The sequence below is a fragment of the Eschrichtius robustus genome, chromosome 4 (genome assembly GCF_028021215.1).
Source record: "Eschrichtius robustus isolate mEscRob2 chromosome 4, mEscRob2.pri, whole genome shotgun sequence".
Taxonomy (NCBI): Eukaryota; Metazoa; Chordata; class Mammalia; order Artiodactyla; family Eschrichtiidae; genus Eschrichtius; species Eschrichtius robustus.
The window spans coordinates 39,931,807-39,952,600 of record NC_090827.1 but is presented as its reverse complement, the minus strand read 5'-3'; the positions used below and the strand labels follow the sequence as shown (position 1 = coordinate 39,952,600).

Sequence of the window (20,794 nt, the reverse complement as noted above, 5' to 3'; positions counted from 1 at the left end):
CCAGATAGATTTATCTATCCGATTAATCGAAGAAGATTGAACAAAATGAAATTTATCTTCCTCAGAGTTTAACCTGGGGAATGTGTGTGGGCAGGGGAGCTAGTGTTGTGTATTGAAACCCAATCAGAATGGAGAAAGAATTACACATTTCAGTGGTCTTCACATCAGAATGTAGGCACAGCAGCGGTAAATAGAGAATATATAGGAAAAGGTTAGAGGAAACAAATTGGCGGTCCATTGGAAGAGGTTGTTTGCCTGTCTGGAAGTTGCATTCACATAGCAAACACACTTTTTTTTTTAACCTCAATATACCCAATAAATAAATAAATATATACTAGGGCAGATGCTGACAAACTAACCTCCATCTCAGTAGAGGATGACCAAAAAAAAAAAAAAAAAATGAGAAGGGCAACAACAACAGCTAAAATTTATTAAGAAATTATGATGAATTCAAATCTAAATCAAGTGCTTTGTGTGTATTTTCTCATTAAATTCCTATACTAATCCTTTTAGGTAAGTACTCTTATTATCTTCATTTTACAGTTGAAGAAAGGCAAGCTTATCTTTCCTGAGAACACAGAGGTGCTAAGTTAGTAGTGCCAGTATTTGAATTCTGGTCTTGCTGATCCCAAAATTTGCTTTGTGCTAAAAATGTCACAAGAATTTTTATCACTTCCTGGTGAGATATTGACCATCCTGCTTTGTTTGTCCTTATCTAAATCCCATTAAGATCAATTGGATTTCAGTTAGAGCTCAGTAGATTATAACACAGATAGTTTGAACCTTCTTTGCTCTTTTCCAGTGCGCACATATATTTGAACACTTTAATTTTCTTGTGATTGTTTCTTCTCAGAGGCAATTCAGCAGTTTGAATCTTCACTATGCTATTGTCCTAATATAGACTAAAATAAATAATGAAGCACTTGTTTGAGTATTTCCTAGTGGATTTTTGTAATAATACCATACTACTTTCATTTTATGACAAGGAGATGGAAAACCAAGGAAGGTCAAGAGATATACTAAGTTATGGAGAACATCTGGGGTAAAATGCATTTGTACACATTTTTACCTAGGATTTAAAAATGTGTTTTCTAGATGGGCCTCCTCCTCAAGTTAATCTCATGTATTTGTTTGGAATATTAGGATCTACATCAACTCAGAGAAATTTCTTATTTGTGTGTTTTACATATATTCTAAAGTCTTCCGCTTGTGTTACTTCGTCTTTTTCTATCATCCCCTTAAAGAAATATGAAGAATTTCCATTTGAAAACTCTAGAACTGCTCTTGTATTTTCATCTCTAATGTCTTTGCTTCAAAGCCTCATTGCTTAGCCACTGGTCAGAGAATGAGAACCAGTTTATGGAAGATGCCCGGGTCACTTTTATGTAAACCTGGCTGAAGGGCTCTTACTAAGAGCTGATTTCTTGTAATTGGGCCTGAAAGATCCAAAAAAGTTTCTGACAGGGTGGAAGAAGTTGGCATTCTTTGCCTTAGTAGTCATGAGTACAGAGTACTTGGAGACAAGTAAGTTGTCCCAGCCATCGATTAAACATTCTGTTCCAAACAGAAGGATGATACCATATTAAGAATTAAGAATTATATTCCCATAGTTTATTACATCAACACTTTTAGGGAGAAAAAAATCATATGATAATATCAATAGATACTAAAAGAGGCAGTTGAGAAAGCTGAACAACCATCTAAATAAATAAATAAGTATATAAGTAAGTAAGTAACTAACTAAATAAATCTGAGAGGAAATCTAGAGAACTACATATTTAAGGTAGGAGCAGGAAATATAGTACTCAAAAAGAATACAAAAGAAAAGAAAAATGACCTTGCTTATATATAAAACTTTCAAAACTTTTCTATGAAAAAATACCATAAGCAAATTTATTTAAAAAATTGCTTTGGATTCAAAAAGACACATGCACCCCAATGTTCATTGCAGCACTATTTACAATAGCCAGGTCATGGAAGCAACCTAAATGCCCATCAACAGACGAATGGATAAAGATGTGGTACATATATACAATGGAGTATTACTCAGCCATTAAAAGGGATGAAATTGGGTCATTTGTAGAGATGTGGATGGATCTAGAGACTGTCATACAGAGTGAAGTAAGTCAGAAAGAGAAAAACAAATATCGTATATTAATGCATATATGTGGAACCTAGAAAAATGGTACAGATGAACTGGTTTGCAAGGCATAAATATAGACACAGATGCAGAGAACAAACGTATGGACACCAAGGCGGGGAAGAGTGGGGGAGGGGTGGTGGTGGTGTGATGAATTGGGAGATTGGGATTGACATGTATACACTGATGTGTATAAAATAGATAACTAATAAGAACTTGCTGTATAAAAAATAAATAAAATTCAAAAAAAATTAAAAATAAATTTGATTTGGAGTGGAATTGAGTTTTTGAAGACAGAGGTTTAACACAGTGAGCTATTTAAAATCGGAACAAGGGAACAATCATAGCAAAATAGACAAAAAATGTAGAGAAACCATTCACAAAACAAGGATCCAACAGCTATTGGATATATGCAATGATGCTCAAAGTCACTAGTGGATGAGGAAACTCAGTAGATTAGCAGCTTTTAGATTGGCCAAAATTAAAACAAAACAAAATAATTGCTATTGTTGGCTGGGATATGAGCAAAGAAGCACCGTCACACATTGCTGGTAGAAATATGAATTTTACAGTGTTTTAGAAAGCACCTTGACAATATCAATTAAAATTAAAAATGTGTATATTTGTGTTTTTGCACTCCATCTTGAGAATCTATCACATGGAAATAAAACCACTACCTAATAAACAAACATGCTTATTTTAGCATTATTTTTCTTTGGAAAAACTGAGAAACAAAGTAAACATTAATCAGTAGAGGAATATTATGGTCTATTCATATCACAAAATACTATGTACCACTTAAAATAATGAATTAGAGCTATACTAGTTAGCTTGAAGGAATTTCCATGAATTAATCCTTCTTGAGTGAAGAAAGCAAAATATGCATGGTATGATGTCATTTTTATAAAACAAAAATAAGCATTATCAAAATTATTTATTGAACACTCATCTATCTGCAAGACACACTCATAGAGATTAGTGCACTGAGACAAAGAAGTGAATTATTGATATTTTGAAGATACAGGACAAATGTATAAAAAAAGAAGCAATAATATAATGTAACTTAGACCTGCTTTAAAAATAAGTGATATATGTAGAGTGCTATGGTTTCCAATGAGTTGTCATAAAAGGTTCTGCAGTCCATATGTAGATCAAGAATTACTTATAGTCCAATGAAACATGTCACTGATATGAGTCTTAGTTTCCTATAATAATAATAATGATAGCATCAGGTATTGGTGGAAAGAGAAAGTAAGATAAGTGCTCAGCACAGTGCCTGGCACAGAATGAATGTACATTAAATGACAGCTGTTATTCTCATTGTTATTGTTTTTTTAAATGCTGAGATTATACATTTTTTGAATGAATATCAGAGGTGAAGTGCCCTCCTCACCACATCATATCAGCAGGAACATGCTATCAATATGACTTATCCCCAGTGATATTAACCTTAATCACCTGGCCAAGGTAGTATTTGTCAGGTTTCTCCACTCACTATAAAGTAACTTTCCTCCCACCCACCTTCTGCAACCTATTTTTTGAAAGCATATATCTAAGTCCAGCTGTGGACACTGGGGGATGGAATGGGGAGAAATGTAGGAATTAAACTTTTTTCCTGGAGGTGGGAGTATCGACATAAATTATTAAGAATTATTAGATATTTTCTCCCCTTTTGTTTATTCAATCATTTGTTTACATCAATATGTACTTGTATATATTTCTTTCCTACTATGAGTTATAATCTAAAACTACATTATTCTGTTGTTGTTGCTCAAATTGTTCCAGCATTAGACATTAGGAGCTTTTTCAGGTTGGTTCCTGAGTCTCTTTAACGTTCCTTTACCCTTTCGGTTTTTGAATGCTTCTTTGGCACTGCAATATTCTGCAGACTCATCTTGTATTATCTGCCCTAGTCCTAGAGAACCAACCATTTCTCCAAGGAGTCTTGGTTCCTTTTATTGGAGAATAGTCTTCAGAATGCAAAATCTGAGCACTAGATGTGCTCATTGCTACTGAGGTATCACTATTCCCAGGCTCTCTCAGCGGACAGCTCTAGGAAATATATATATATGAATACAAACCCCTGTTTGTACACATAGTTATAATTATTTCAGTATCTATCCTTCTGTGTCTGTCCATCTGCATTTTGTCTTTAGTCTACAGTTTCCAGTCAAAACACTGTTTTGCATAGTTACTTAGGTAAGCTTCTTTTCCCCCCACCCCATTCAGTGAGTTATCACTTTCGATGAAATTTGTATTTCCTGGTTGCACAGTATGTAGAGTCAAGTCTTTCACACGGAAAACATTTCCGTATTAGTAACCAGACTGATTTCTTTCATCTCTGTATTCTATAAGCTTCTTTTCTATCTTTTGTGTTTCTATGCTACTCTTACTGTTTATGTGTACCCTCTAACTTTGTCCTATATTCCTACTTACTTTGTGTCAGGAGCCCATTTATAACAGGCCTGCTCTCTCATTTCCTTCATCTTGTGAGAGACATTCTCAATGTGATCTCTTCTCCTTGCTGGCCACCTGTGGTGTGAATCATGCCATTGGACCCCAGGAGCCATTCACTGGCCTGCAGTTTTAATATCTGCCACAGCCCCAGTAGTGAAGTTCGTATACTCAGTTTGCTCCCTATCCTGACCTTAGGCATCCTTCAGTCAGACAGCCTTCTCAGAATTCCCACATCCCCTTGGGATGCTCTGAATCTCAGTAGCTCTCTTCACATCGCATCGGGCTGTGATTTGTTCTGTAAGGCTGCAGAGCCATCACCTAGACACTGCCCATAGCTATTGCTGCAGCGCCATATGGGCCACATGGCATTTTCTAAGGGGTTTGCAGCCCCCTTCAACAAAACCCCTTTACTCCCAGATTTTTCCACAACCTATATGTGCTTTCTATCATTGAGGTTTCCCATTCTCTGGTCCCCCAGGGCAAGATACAAGGGCATAGGGTGCCTGGCCCTTTCTCAAGAGTTCATCAATATTTCCTCTTTCATTCCTCCAGCAGTCTGTTAGTCCAATTCTGTAAGTTGGAGAGGGTTCTCATTGTCATCACACAGTCTTCCTTACCACATGGCTCCATGTGCTAAGTTCTTCAGATTCCAGTTTCTTGAATCCCCAAAATGTTGTACATTCTGAGCAAAGCCATACTCTTCCAAGTAGAAGTCTTCCTTTAGAAAATATTGCTATTGCTTTATGTTTGAAAACCTCCTTCTTGAAATGCCGTTGTATTCTATGTTCTAGGATTTTTCTGCTTGAGGGTAATGTATATATGGAATGTCACAAAATTATTCATCTCATTTTAAACAGCTATGGTTATTAAATAACTATATGTTTTCCATTTTTTTACAGATTACAAAAGAGAGCTGGTTATTTAAAAACTCAAGGATAGAATATTTATTAGCTTTTGTAATTTTTTTCTTATTTCAAAATTGATATGCATCAGAAATGAGGTGATTATTTTCAGTCACCCTCAAGGAATCCATTACTATTGCTTGAATGGCAGAGTTAGGAGCGAGGAATAGTGAGGAGTGGGAAGCAAACCTTTAATATTTCAAAACAATATCCAACTACATACATAGTCACAAAAATAGTGGCACATAGAATTTTCTACCTACCCTTATGCAACTTCTGATCTCTTTGAAAGCAATCCCCATAGCTGCAGTTATTTCTAGAAATTCTCCTAGGATATCTCACTTGTGCTCATAAATACACCATTCTAAGCTGCAACATAGAAATTCCGCCCCCCTCCCACCCACCCCCTTGCAGTGCTGTCTGCTGCTGTCACTCCAAAGCTCAGGAAGCCTGATGGAAGTGTCTTGCTGCTGCTATTGCCACTAGCACCTGTCCGGGCCATGGTGTGTGGATTCCACATGGGCCTAAGCCAACCTGCTGAAGGGAAAAGCCCATCACTCTCCTGGCCTTTGTAACCCAGTTCCCTTCATCTCAGAGCACTGATACCCTGTTCTCTCAGTATCCCGAGAACATGGTATAGGAAAATAGCTTTTTTCAGCTCCATCATCTTCTCATTTGAGTCTTCCTTTCACAAGGCTATAGGCCAGAATCTCTTTGTGGGGGTGAGAGGGTGGGGAAGAAGGGAGTGCAGAGTCAAGGCAAAATCATCTTAGCAAGAGGCAGCTCAGAGCACATGAAACCACTCATCCCTGCCAAGAGCCACCATCTTATTGGACCAAGATGAAAATATTCAGCTCACTCTTCTCATAGTAAGAATTTTTTTCCCCAAGAAGATTTCTTGGTCTTTCTTTGCAGATAGCTCCCTAGAGGATTTATTCTGCCAGTCTTCGTGGACATACCTCTGTTTGAAATACTCAGATGCACAAAACTTGGGTTCAAATTTGGACCCCTGCAACATATGAGCATCAAATGTAACTACTTAAATATGTCCTTAATTGTTTGTCATCTAGGACTATATTTTTGCTTTGTATTGACTATGATAATCTTCTGGTGGGCAGGGCCATTATACCGCGTTAGGTAGATACTTTCATTTTTTAAACCAAATGTCTATGAGTAGCATAATAATTGCAATTGTTTTTTTTTTTTTTTATTGTTTCTGGATTAGGAAATGAAAACCCAGAAAGGTCTCAGCTAATGCCTTTTATATCACCTCATAGCCCTTAGCAAGAACCTGAACAAATAGGACTCAATAGATACTCAACAACCTAAATGTGTATTTTATGTTCTAACACAGTCTGTGTTTGTTTTCTTTCCAAGTTGCTCTACAAAGATTCATTGTGAAGCACTGACAGGAAGTAGACAACAGTGTAGAATAATACAGTATATAACCTTGAGTTTGTCATGGAAATGGCATGAAAAATCATAAAATAGACTTGTGAACATAAAAACATAGAGATGGTTTAAAAGGAAACAGAGGACAAAAGCTTAGTTTGAGCCTTTGAGGAAAATTTAGTATCCCTTTTCTGAAAATACAGCCTATTAAATAAATATTAACCATATTATCTATTTTTATTTGACTATTTTCCCAAGTTGAAATCATTTATTCAAATTATTGAATATCAACAAGATCTAACTTTTGATTATTCATTATCTACAATAAAAATGACTTTCTACCATATATTCCAATCTAGAAACTTGAACATCTCTAATATTGTTATTTTACATAAATAATATCTTCTGTCAAAAATATGGATAAGCGAAAAGAACTAAAGCTAAATTATAATTCCAACCACTGAATATTCTGGTATTTAATACTGTACATGGTTTCCTATGCATATAACTTTTTTAAAAACTGGGATCACATTGTAGATACTGCTTTGTAACCTGCTTTTCTATTTAAAACTGATTGTAACATATAAGGGTTTAATAAAATATGTTTCTATGACATATTTTAAAGACCTTGGTTGAAGTTGCTTTCCTCTAGAGAGGTTTTTTCATTTGTTCTTGGGGCCCAACAAACTCTAAATTTATTTAAGGTATTTTGGACCACACAGGTGACATGAACCAGGCCATCAAACGATGGGAGCTTTGAGGCTTTGTTCCATCTACCCAGCCTCATGGAAAAGGGAAAGGTTCCTTGTTGTCCCCTTCTTTGAAGTTTTCTCTTCTCTTCCCTTGCCTTCATTTCCCTGCCCTTCTCTCTCTCTCTCTTTATTTTGTGATATTATCCCACCTACTCTGATGTGTAGCCCTCTGGGGCCCCGCACTCCATTGTGGTCTCATGCCGGGCTTCCCATTTGGAGTGAACCTTATAAACATAAGGCTCCTGACCCCACTCCCCTCACAAGGCTGAAGCTCAGATATCCAGGGCTCAGCAGAAAACCTCAGGAAAAAAAACTGGCTTTAGCACTCAAATATTCACTAACGTTACTGATTTTACTTTTTTTTTTTCTTTTGGCCTTTGCATTTTCTTCCTTCTCTGCCAGTTTAGCAATGCAGTTAAAATACACTTAATATTTTATTCAGGATTTGAGTTGTTTTAATCAAAAAGATTGTTCTCTGAATCTGTTCTGCCATATGACAAAAATGAAGGTCGAGAATATTTACTTTGAAGGATTAAAAATATATCATGTATACTTACATTTTTATCCTTCCTAAAATTAATGATCCTTTATTTAATTGAAATATTTATGAAATTATATATTATACAATTTAGGATTCTGCTCCCAGTACCACTTCTGGTCACCAACTAAGATTCTGGTCACCAATTCCAATGTGTGAGTTTTGTTTTTTCCCACGTCAACAAGCAATTCTCTGACACTAGCTGGGTGTCCTACAATTTTACTCAATTCTGACACAATTCACCTGGAGAGAGCGTCAGATCCCAGTCAGATCTCCCAGGTTAAGTGCTCCATCCCAGGAGACTGTCCCTCACTTCAGATGCCAATTAAAAGTAGTAGGTTTTCAAGTTACCCACAACTTGTGTCCAACTTGGCTACAAATCAGAGGTTCCCATAACCCCCTCCTCAGGTTTTATCAATTTGCTAGAGAAACTCACAGAACTCAGGGGAACACTTACTTATATTTATCAGTTTATTAAAGGATAGGATAAAGGAAACCAACGAATAGCCAGTTGAAGAGATAAGTAGGGTGAGATCTGGGAGAGTCCTGTACTTCTCTTTTCTGTCCCTGTGGCATCACCCTTCCAGTCCAAGGATGTTTTCATCCACCTGGAAGCTTTCTAAACCCCGTACCACTGGGATTTTTATGGAGGCTTTATCACATAGGCATGGTGGACCATTAACTCCATTTCCAGACCCTGTCCCTCCCTCGAGAAGTGTTGGGGGAGGGGGCTAAAAGTTCCAAGCTTTTAATCATGGCTTGGTCTTTCTGGTGACCAGCCCCCATCCAGGAGCCCACCCAGCGTCACCTCATTAGAACAAAAGATGCTCCCAGTGCTGTTATCACTTAGGAAATTGTAAGCGTTTTAAGAGTTCTGTGCCAGGAACTGGGGACAGAGACCAATATGTATACATTTGCTATTATCTCACACAATTATTAGTGTAATTTCTTTATAAAGTCTACATATATTATAACATCATAGTGTAAATAATAATAATACAGCAACTATATTTTGAATACTTAATGAATTGTCAGACACATATCTTTATTTTTAACTAATAGACTTTATGTTTTTGAGGAATTTTAGGTTTACAGAAATACTAGTGGAAAGTATAGGGTGTTGCCATATACCCTCTCACCTGCGACCCCTTCCTCCTGTTCCCTATTATTAACACCTTGCATTAGTGTGGTATATTTTATAATTGATGGGTCAATATTAATACATTATTCTTACACATATATCTCTTGACATATGTTTTTGGATCCTTTTAACAACCAGACAGGATAGATATTGTCCCTGTTTCAAAAATAAGGAAACTAAGATTGAGTATTAAATTTGGATTCACTCACAAATGTATAAGAACAAGAGCTTGGACCATTATATTCACTTTTTCTTCTATTTTACCTACTTTGAGTAATCCTGTATTTCAGCTATTCTCTGCCTGATGAAATATATGGTTGGTATTTCATATTATCAAAAAAATTGCAGTAGGAAATCATTTAGTCCTAAGATCTCACCTTTAGAACTAACACACTTATCTTGTATAACTACTATATTGGGACACCAATTGGTGATTGCCTTTCCCTGTGATTACACCTGCAATGATAATTACTAATACTAATTATTTCATAAATACTCTGAATGTAGTCTAATTTAGTTTTGTTATTATAAGCCTTGCTCTTTATCTAATGGCAATATAGATAAACATGAAAACAACAATACCCTGCTTCTCCTTTTACAACACATCAAGTCATTCATTTTCTATTAGTAATGAGGATTGTTCTTCTCACAACTTTAACTGTTTTTTGGTAGTTGGTTATGTTTTTGTTTAATAACAACAATAGGTTTTAAACGGCAAAATATATGACCATATCTGTAAATTAGTACTGTCTAAAATGGTGTCTGCAGTAAATCTATGGCTTTTATTTATTTGAAGTCATTTTATACATAAAGATGAATCAAGTACAAGCCATCTATAAAGATAGTGCTTTGTATTGATTTGAATATCAGTATCAGAACTGACTCCATTGTAATGTAAAAATTTTCAATGTTGTTGTTCTTATGGTCAAACATATGTGGCATCTAATTTATTTATTTCAAGTATGCTGTATATTGGTGGAATCCAGATTCTGCCATCCTTCCTCTCAACTCTTTGGTCCAACAGTAATTCTTGCTGAATCTCATGGTGTGATATATAATGTATCGCAATACACCTGAAGGAAATGTGCCCAAGTCAAATCTTTGTTTTAGAACAACCATAACTGATTTCCTATAATATTTTAAAATTATTTCAAAAGCATGATACATTCTGTCATATAATTTAAAATTTATTAATGTAATTATATATATTGTCTTACAGTCAGTGGACATCCAATACTCAAAAGAGCTAACATCCGGATTGTTGGGAAGCTGGTGGCCAGATCTATGAGAGAAAGGAAAATGAGACAACAGTATTCATCATGAGAAGTAAGATAGTATTTTCAATACAATGTTGTTACATTAAGAGTTGAACCTAACTACCCAAAGACATAGATTAACGTAGGCCATGGATTAATTCTGTATCAAGAGGAAAAAAGGACAAGCATCTTTGCACATCCAAAGAACTTCAACAAGTCAGTCTATAATTACTAAATATCTTTGGATGAACCATTCACTGGACCTTTTTTATAAATGACATCTGCTTTATCATAATGAAGTTGAAATCACATAGTATCAAGAATTCCTTTCATTGGACTTAAATCTTGTTTGTTCCAGTACCAATAAAAGCCATAAAGAAACGTTAAGTTTCTTATTTCTAGAACTTCACATTTTTTTGGGAAATGGTTTCTCAAAATGTGCTTTAAAATATTTTATTAGTGTAGTCATCGTATTATGTTTTCCCTATTCTTATTGCTCACTTTAAAGTGAAAAACTGAAAGTTAATATATAGTATTCCTGAGTTACCTACCTTAGTTCAGAAAAGATTTGAAGCACAGTGGCTAACACCAGTCTCTAAAGAATCTTGAATTTAATTTTATCTATCCGTCATTCATCCATCCATCCATCCAACCATCTATCCAGCATTCATCCCTCTCTCCCTCCCTTCCTCCCTCCATCTATGAATGAGATTGTAGAAATAATAGTAGAGGGAATAGAATCCATGCACAGCACAGTGACTTGATATGAATAAAGAGGCAGGAACTACATGACAGGTGTTCCATTTTCTCAATTCTTGCCCTGATCTATTACCTCTGTAATAGACACTTTGGTTTAAAAAAAAATCGGACTACTTCATGCACTGTAAATATGGAAGGTACTAGAATGAAATCTTTAGAAAGCTAATTACAAGAATCATGTTAAGTCAGGGCCTCACCAAAACCAGAACCAAGATGGAGTAAAAAACATGCTGATACCCTATTCAGAAAATGTTAGCAGTAAAACATTTGATAGGGGGAAAAAGTGATTTCTAGCTAAAATATAGAGGTTAGCTTATCTGTGAAATTAAATGATCTGTATTATCCCAGTTGATAATTGAGAGAGCTTGATTTTAAAGAGAAACATTTTATTTCAGTACTGGAAAAAAGCTGGAAAATGCACAGTTAAATAAAGGGAAAAAAATCACACATGAGTTGAGTCCCAGCATGGTAACAGATCAGAAGCCTGCTCCTTTTTATAGCATTATTAGGATAAAAATTTGGCTAGATTTCTTCCCTCACTATTCCAAAGAATTGGGAGCAAAAGCATAGAATATAATGAAATGCATTTATAAACTAAAACACAAGATTTCCTAATGAGTGTTGTGTAATGAGTGCCACTATTTCAAATGGCAAATGTATTTATAAGAGAAAACAATTAATATAAAAACAATATCAAAATTACCTTATAACAATAAAATATAAAAATTAAGTTATGATTATGACAATTGGGGGCAGGACATAGAAGAAATTTATTTTTCCTTTAAAAAAAAAGTGTGATTGTTCTTGTCTCATATTTTCTAGATTTGACTATTCTTCTTGATTTTTTAGCAAACTGAAGTAGGGCTCCTGAATGTCTTTTAGAGGTGTGATCCTACATTAAGTTCAATGACATGTCACTCTAGACCTGTAGAAGACAGTGTAAGGTCAGTGAAAAAAGCCTTCACTTTTCAATAGTCAGTTTCAATATAAAAATTGGCAGTTGGTGCTCATCAAAGAACAAGAAATATTGGATATGCTCTAAATGTCCATTGTGTTTTTGAGCCAACTACCTGATGGAAGTCATCACTTATATGTAAATGAACTGTCAATGGCTTGCCACTGTTGGCAATCACTGGACTGTGAAGGGTATGTCTTAATAAGAACCGAAGCTCTTCACAGACTTTGATTTACTGGAAATAAATTAGAAAAGTCCTCTGAGACTACAAAGGACACTTGTTTCAGATAAAACGTCTAGACAGTAGCAATATATTTAGGGCTTTTGTTATAGCAAAACTGCAAATTAGAATGGAGTGGTGAGAAAGTTCCTGTGACCCAGCTGAGTTCTAAAACGCTGCTTCTGACTAGAGTAATACAATCTGTAAAATAGCTAAGCCAAATTAAATAAAAGTGCATTAAGAAAAAGAAAGCAGAAACAACAAAAGGTCAAGATTTAGCTTTCTTACATCTTTTAAATGAGCTATGTCTTATGTCTTACATTTTCTTATAAATCAATATTTTTCTAAATAAATGCAGCTATTAGAATAGTTGAAAGCCAAACTTCCATGATCCTGCAACATGGACTACTTTTCAGAAAATTCAGATTTAAGGTAATTTTTCCTTGTCGATTCATTCCTTTCCCCAACTTCCATTCTAGAACACAAAATTGAAATACTGAATTTCTTGTAACTATTAATATTTTTATTAATGTTGTTCATAACAAAAATATATTAAATTTGCAAGATGTTTTAGAATTTGCAGTATACTTTCACACAAATGTGAATTACGGAAACTGTGTGTTAAAAATTATAAGACAATCTAAGTGATTTCATGAAGTGGACAGTCTCCATTTGGAGAACTGCAAAATGGGGTGGAAGGCAGGAAACTTTTATAGGATAAAAAAATACAGAAAAAGGAAGAGAAAAATAGAAAATGTCTGATTGACTAGGGCCACACAGGCAACCTTGTTTGGGTGAAAAGGAACACGGAAATAAGTATAGAGCCCAGAGTTGGCCTGGTGTTTGGGGATTGGCTGATGGGATTTACTGTGTTTCTGGTCAAGTGGAACATGTAAGGGACACAGAAGTTATCTAAATTTTGGTTTGCTGATGTGGCACCCTGAGTAGCAGCAGCTCTATCTTGGGCCTATTTCAACAATAGGTAGACCAAATTTTTATATTAACTGCTTTCTCCCAAAGCATATTATGTTCAAAGAAGTATATGATTCCAGGTAGCTTAATAGCTTTGAAAAACAATCCCCCAAATCCCATTAGCTTAAAATAATAACTTCTTTTCTGCTCACTTCACAATCCAATGTGAGCCAGCAGGTACTGCACCATGCACTCTTTTAGACATTCAGGCTTTTTTCATCTTAATAGCTTTGACATGCTTTAGAGCCTGTACTGCAGTCTTCACAGCCAGGCAGTAGATAAAAAAGAGAGTGTGGAGAAAGCATAACCACTTCTTAACTACTTCAGTCTGAACTTGGAACATATCACTTTTACTCACATTCTACTAGAGAGAATTTGTTACCTGGTTCCATCTAAACGCAAGGGGCCTAGGAAGTGTAGTCTAGTTTTACATCCTGAAAGAGAATATGCCACTTTAAGGCATAGGGAGTAAATTGCACTCCTCGTTATTTTAGGGAACAGGAAAAATTTCAAATGCCTTCACTTGAATGGTCATCATTCTGGTTTAAAATACTCTTATAAGGAGTCTGGATCAAGATGACAGTGTTGGAAGATCTCGAGCTCACCTCCTCTGATAGCCAACCAAAATTACAGCTACTGATAGAGCAGCTATCTCTAAGAATGATCTGAAGACTAGCAGAAAAGATTTTCCACAACTAAAGATATAAAGAAGGGGCCACAATGAAATGGGTGTGAGGGGTGTAGACATGGTCTACTTAAGACCAGACCATCAGCATAATGACTCGCTGCTGGAGGGATAACATAACCATGGAGGTCCTCTCCAAGGAACGAGGGGTCAATGCCCCACATCGGGCTCCCCATCCCAGGGTCCTGAACTGGGAAGACAAGACTTTAAAAGTCTGGCTTTGAAAGCCAGTGGGGCTTTGGGTCAGGAGAGCCAGAGGGCTTTAGGAAACAAAGACTCCACTCTTAAAGGGTGCACGTAACACCTCACTTGCTCCAAGTCCCAGTGCAGAGGCAGCAGTTTGGAAGGTGCCTGGATCAGACCCATTTAATGATCTTGGAGAGCCTCCTGGTGAGGCAGGAGGTAGCTGGGACTCCCCCTGCGGACTGAGAAGCTGATGGCAGCCAGCTAACAGCATACTCAACAGTGAAAAGCTGAAAGCATTTCCTCTAAGATCAGGATTAAGACAAGGATGCCACTCTGGCCACATTTATTGTTATTTTATTAATATAGTATTGGAAGTCCTAGCCACACAGATAAGAAAAAGAAATAAAGGCATCCAAGTTGGAAAGGAAGATGTAAAACTGTCAGTATTTGCAGGTAACATAATACTACTATATATAGAAAATCCTACAGATTTCACAAAAACCTGTTAGAGCTAATCAATGAATTCAGTAAAGTTGCAGGGTGCAAAATTAATATGCAGAAATCTGGTGCTTTTTTATACACTAATAAAATGTGATCAGATAGAGAAGTTAAGAAAACAATCGCATTTACAATTACATCAAAAAGAATAAAATACTATGGAATAACCAAGGAAGTGAAAGACCTATACTCTGAAAACTATAAGACATTGATGAAATAAAATTGCAGATAATACAAATAAATAGAAATATCAATATATACTGTGCTCAGGGACTGGAAGAATTTATAATGTTAAAATGTCTACACTACCCAAGGAGACCTACAGATTCCGTCTTCTCAGGCAAGGGAAACAAAAGGAAAAATAAACAAATAGGACTACATCAAACTTAAAAGCTTTTGCACAGTAAAGGAAACCATCAACAAAACGAAAAGGCAACTTACTGAATGGGAAAACGTATTTGCAACTGATATGTCCAATAAAGGATTAATATCCAAAATATACAAGGAACACATACAATTCAATATCAAAAAAAGCAACCAGATTAAAAAAATGAGCAGAGGACTCGAATAAACATTTTTCCAAAGAAGACATACAGATGGCCATGAAAAGATGCTCAATATCACTAATTATCAGGGAGATGCAAATCAAAACCACAATGAGATATCACCTCACACCTGTCAGAGTGGCTATTATCAAAAAGACAAGAAATAACAATCGTTAGTAAGGCTGTGGAGAAAAGGAAACCCTTGTACACTGTTGGTGGGAATGTAAATTGCTGCAGCCACCATGAAAAACAGTATGGAGTTTCCTCAAAAAACTAAAAATACAGCTACAATATGACCCTACAATTCCACATCTAGGCATGTATCCAAAGAAGCGAAAACACTAATTTGAAAAGATATATGCATCCCTATGTTTATTGTGGCATTATTCACAATAGTCAAGATATTGAAGCAATCTAAATTTCCATTGGTCTTAACAATATATTTTATGATCCATCTTCTCAAGCAAGGGAAACAAAAGGAAAAATAAACAAATAGGACTATATCAAACTTAAAAGTTTTTGCACAGTAAAGGAAACCATCAACAAAATGAAAAGGCAGCTTACTGAATGGGAAAACATATTTGCAAATGATATATCCAATAAAGGATTAATATATACATATATATATTATATATATAAAATGAAATATTACTCAGGCATAAAAAAGAATGAAATCTTGCCTTTTGCAACAACATGAATGGATCTAGAGTGTATTATGATAAGCAAAATAAGTCAGACAAAGACAAATACCATATGATTTCAATTATATGTGGAATCTAAAAATCAAAACAAGTGAACAACAACAAAAAACCCAAAACAGAAACAGACTCATAGATACAGAGAACAAACTGGTAGTTGCTAGAGGGGAAGGAGGTGGAGGAATGGACGAAATAGATTAAAGGGATTAAGAGGTACAAACTTCCAGCCATAAAATAAATCAGTCACAGGGATGTAATGTACAGCATAGGGAATATAGTCAACAACATTGCAATAACTTTGTATGGTGACAGATGGTTACTAGACTTATTGTGGTGATTATTTCGTAAAGTATATAAATGTCAAACCACTGTGTGGTATACCTGAAACTAATATAATATTGTAGGTCAACTATACTTCAATAAAAAAATACCAGCAAAAATAATTTATTATAAAAGTATTAAAATAATCTAGTCTTTTTTAGTTTTTTAGCATTTTGATGCTAATTCCCTTCCTCGTACAATTCATCAAGAATCCTGAAACATCTAGCATCAATTTAAAGGGAAACCATTTTTCTTTTTTATTTCTTACATACGTGCTTTTCTTTCTAGAAATGGAAGAACTTTGGGTTTTATTTTTGTTATTCAAATAAATATGTCGAATAAATAATTTTCAGTAATATGTTGATAAGAATCATCTTTTTATATTAGAAAAGCTTATTTCCAGTTTGAGAAGCAGTCTATCAAAAATTAATGCTTGCAGAGCAATAGAGGGAGACTTTTCTATATAAATAATCAAGAAAAGAAAGGATAATAAAATGGTACTAAGGCAAGACTGACTTACCATCTCAGAAGTAATTCTTTTTATTTCAATGGCAAGAATATTGAGGAATTAAAAAATCCCCATTTTTAAAGTATTTTTAAACAACTAAAAGGAAAGAAAAAGAGAAAGCTTAAAGAAACAAAATTCTAAATAGGTAGTTGTGGCCCGCAGGCTGTAGAGCGCAGGCTCAATAGTTGCGGCGCACAGGCTTAGTTGCTCTGCAGCATGTGGGATCTTCCCAGACCAGGGCTCGAACCCGTGTCCCCTGCATTGGCAGGAGGATTCTTAACCACTGCGCCACCAGGGAAGCCTGAAACCTAACTTTTATATGCACTGGGAAACCAAAAAATTCGTGTGATTACCTTTATTGCAATATTTGTTTTATTGTGGCTGTCTGGAACCAAACCTGCAATAGCTTCAAGGCATGCCTGTATATCAAATCATCGTGTCATACACTTTATATATATTACATTTTAGTCAATTATACCTCAATAAAGCTGGGAAAAATCCTATTAAAAGCTAGGATATTGCTAAAATAAATGAATGGAGGTTAATTTACTTTTCTATTCCTAAGACAAATGGTAAGAGCTTCCATCTTGATGAGAGTCCTTAGTAAATAAAAGTATGCTCAAATAAAAAAAATACATTCCCCACTGTAACCGGAGACCAAAAGAAGTTTGCTGTCTCTAGCTGCTGTTGTTGGTACACACTTTGTTTTATCAGTGGTTATTCTGCATGTTGTTCTTTAATGGAAGGTGTAAGATGTATTACTTATGAAAAGTTTTGGGAAAAGGGAGGTGGGTTATTGATGACTGATTTCCTGAATTAAACTCCTGTTGAATGAAAACTGTTCACTGCACATATAGATCACATATTACCAGATGAAAACTATGATAGAAGCTGAACATACACAGAGGCATGTTACCAAACTAATTCTGGCTTATTTTTAATGTAATTATTAAAATTAATACTTTGTTAAAAAATAAAACAATCTGGGGAAAATGCTAACCAGATTGGAAGCTGGGACAATAGCTATAAGCCAGCACTGTTTTCAAGGAAAACAGAATTGTCTGTTAATGCCTTTAGCAAGGAGCACTTTCAAATTTTCCATGGTCCTTACTACATCTTTTTATTCTGCAAAGTGGTTTTATCAATTAATTTGGGTAGAACTGGCATCTTTATAATATTCTCATTCATGATCATGGTAAATTTCGTCACTAATTCAGGTAAGATAAGGAAAAGTACCCTTAATAGCTCTTAGCTGTTAACTGGCTTGTGACAGTTAGACGGTGGTGAATATAATGTCACAGAATCCATCAGATAAGGCCCCTGAGACTGTGATGGAGTAAGACTAAAACAAGACCATGACCTAATGACACAGAAGAAAACAAGAGCACCATGTTAGCCACAAAGATGACCACCCATCCCCTTCCCAGCTAACATGAGTGAGTGTTGCTTCTTTGCCAGTTACAGAATGAGCTCCACTCTGTTCCTCACACCTCTTAAAGTTGTTAAGATCTCCAGTAACCTGTAATCGTTAAGCAATTACCTTTGTTTCCTCACATCCTCCAGTCCAGAGCAGTCCCTCACTTCCTTAAGCCCTCCCCAAATCATCCACACAAGCCCAAATCCTATCAGAAGCTCCCCATACACATCCTTATCTTACTGAGATACCCCACTGTTCCCCATGGCATGCAGTTCTCCCTGCTGAGTCAAGTAATCTGTAGAATTGATGACAGGTCAATTTGAAGACAGGTGTTCCTGATGGTCTTTGTCTTTTGGACAGTGATACAGGTCTTCTCTGTCCTTAAATAATAATTTGAATTTGGGGATTGTTATGCACTGAATTGTGTCCTCCAAAAGATACGAAGTCTTCACCCCCAGTACCCAGAATGTGACCTTATTTGCAAATAAGATTGTTACAGATGTAATTAGTTAAGATGAGGTCATACAGGTATAGAGTGGAGCCCTGATAGAATATGTGGTCTTTATAAGAAGATGGCCATGGACCATGTGAAGACAGACACGCAGGGAAAGCACCACAATTAAGATGGAGGCAAAGGTTGGAGTCCTGCGTCTACAGATCAAGGAGCCCCTGAGGCTACCAGAAACTGGAAGAGGCAAGGAAAGATCCCTTAGAGGGTTTAAAGAAAGTATAGCCCTGCCAACACCTTGATTTTAGACCTCTAGTCTCCAGATCCATGAGACAAGAAATTTCTGTTGGTTTAAGCCACTCAGCTTCTACTATTTTGTTAAGGCAGCCCTAGGAAATGAATACAGGGCTTACATATTTTTGTAGGTATTTTCCTAGGTACTTTATAATTTTCACTGCTATTAAAATCAGTATCATTTTCTATTATAATTTTAATTGGTTATTTTGCTGATTTTATATATTTAATATATTAAAATATAAACATTCCTTTTGATTTTATATACTGATCTTTTTTTTTTTTTAAATGCAGATTCTGATCCAGTAGATCTTGGGTGGGACCTTGTTATTTATTTATTTATTTTAAATTTATTTATTTTATTTTTGGCTGTGTTGGGTCTTCGTTTCTGTGTGAGGGCTTTCTCCAGTTGCAGTGAGTGGGGGCCACTCTTCATCGTGGTGCACGGGCCTCTCACTGTCGCGGCCTCTCCCGTTGCGGAGCACAGGCTCCAGACGCGCAGGCTCAGTAGTTGTGGCTCACGGGCCTAGTTGCTCCGCGGCATGTGGAATCTTCCCAGACCAGGGATTGAACCCATGTCCCCTGCATTGGCAGGCAGATTCTCAACCACTGCGCCACCAGGGAAGCCCTATACTGATCTTATACTAATCATTTTGCTAAACTTTATTATGTGTTCTTACTGTTTGTTTGGAAATTATTGTACATTCTCTTTATTGATAAATGTGTTCTATATAAATAATTATTGTTTCATTTACTCTTTACCAATCCTTATGCTTTATTTATTTTTCTGGTAGCCTTGCCTGGGCTAGGAACTTTAGTACAATGATGAATAACTATGAATGATGCGTGATAGTGGGCAACACTGCCTTATTGATGTAGAGTGGATATATTTCTTAAGCTTTACTTATATATATATATATATTTTTTTTCTTAAATAGTTTTTATTTGTCAATGTGTGAATTACATTGCAGTATTTTCTGATGTTGAATCACTCTTGAGTTCCTGTGATAAATCCCCCTTGGTTACAAGGTATACATTAACAGTGCTGGATTTGATTTATAAAAATTATATTTAGGGCTTTTTCATCTATGTCACCACATGAGATTATCTATAATTTTAGATTTTCTTGAATTCTCTGTCAGGTCTTATTTTCAAAATTATATTAGCTTCCTAACATTAATTTGTTAACCTACTCCCTAATTTAATTATACAAATCTTTTTATATAACATAGAAATTAATAAAATGATTCTGTAAACTTGCCTGAGCTTACTAATAGCTTTTTAGAGGGAGAGGTTTTAGACTGCCAGTTCTGTTTTTAAAAATAGGTATGGGGTTATTTAGCTCTTTTCTTCTTAAGTTACTTTTGGTAATTGACATGGACACATTTTCAATGTAGTGGCAAAAATTGTCTTCAGAACTTACTACTATTTGTAAAATCCCTGTTGTATTTATAGCCGTGTTCTCCTTTTCCCTTCTATGTTAATGTTTATTTGTACCAACTCTTTATAATACCTACCATATAGGTATCATTATTCCTGTAAGGATTAAACAAATTAATGTCATGTAAAGCACTCACATCAATGCCTTGCTAGAAGATAGTTCATTTTATTAGTCTTTTTAAGAAACATTCTATTGCTTTTGTGACTATTTTTTCTATTTTGTTTTAGTCTCCTCTTGTCTCTTTTATTTCCTTATTTCTGCCTTTTTAA

At 35.5% G+C, this 20,794-nt stretch overlaps 1 protein-coding gene across 1 annotated transcript in view; it reads left to right on the top strand.

Annotated features, from left to right (window-relative positions):
• The window catches only part of IQCM (IQ motif containing M), a 371,477-nt gene extending 360,710 nt beyond the window's left edge, over nt 1-10,767 (top strand). Inside the window, 2 exon segments of the mRNA XM_068541959.1 lie at nt 10,542-10,648; nt 10,751-10,767. Of these exon segments, the coding sequence (XP_068398060.1) occupies nt 10,542-10,645 (104 nt within the window). The 3' untranslated portion in view covers nt 10,646-10,648; nt 10,751-10,767.
• The last annotated feature ends 10,027 nt before the right edge of the window (nt 10,768-20,794 follow it).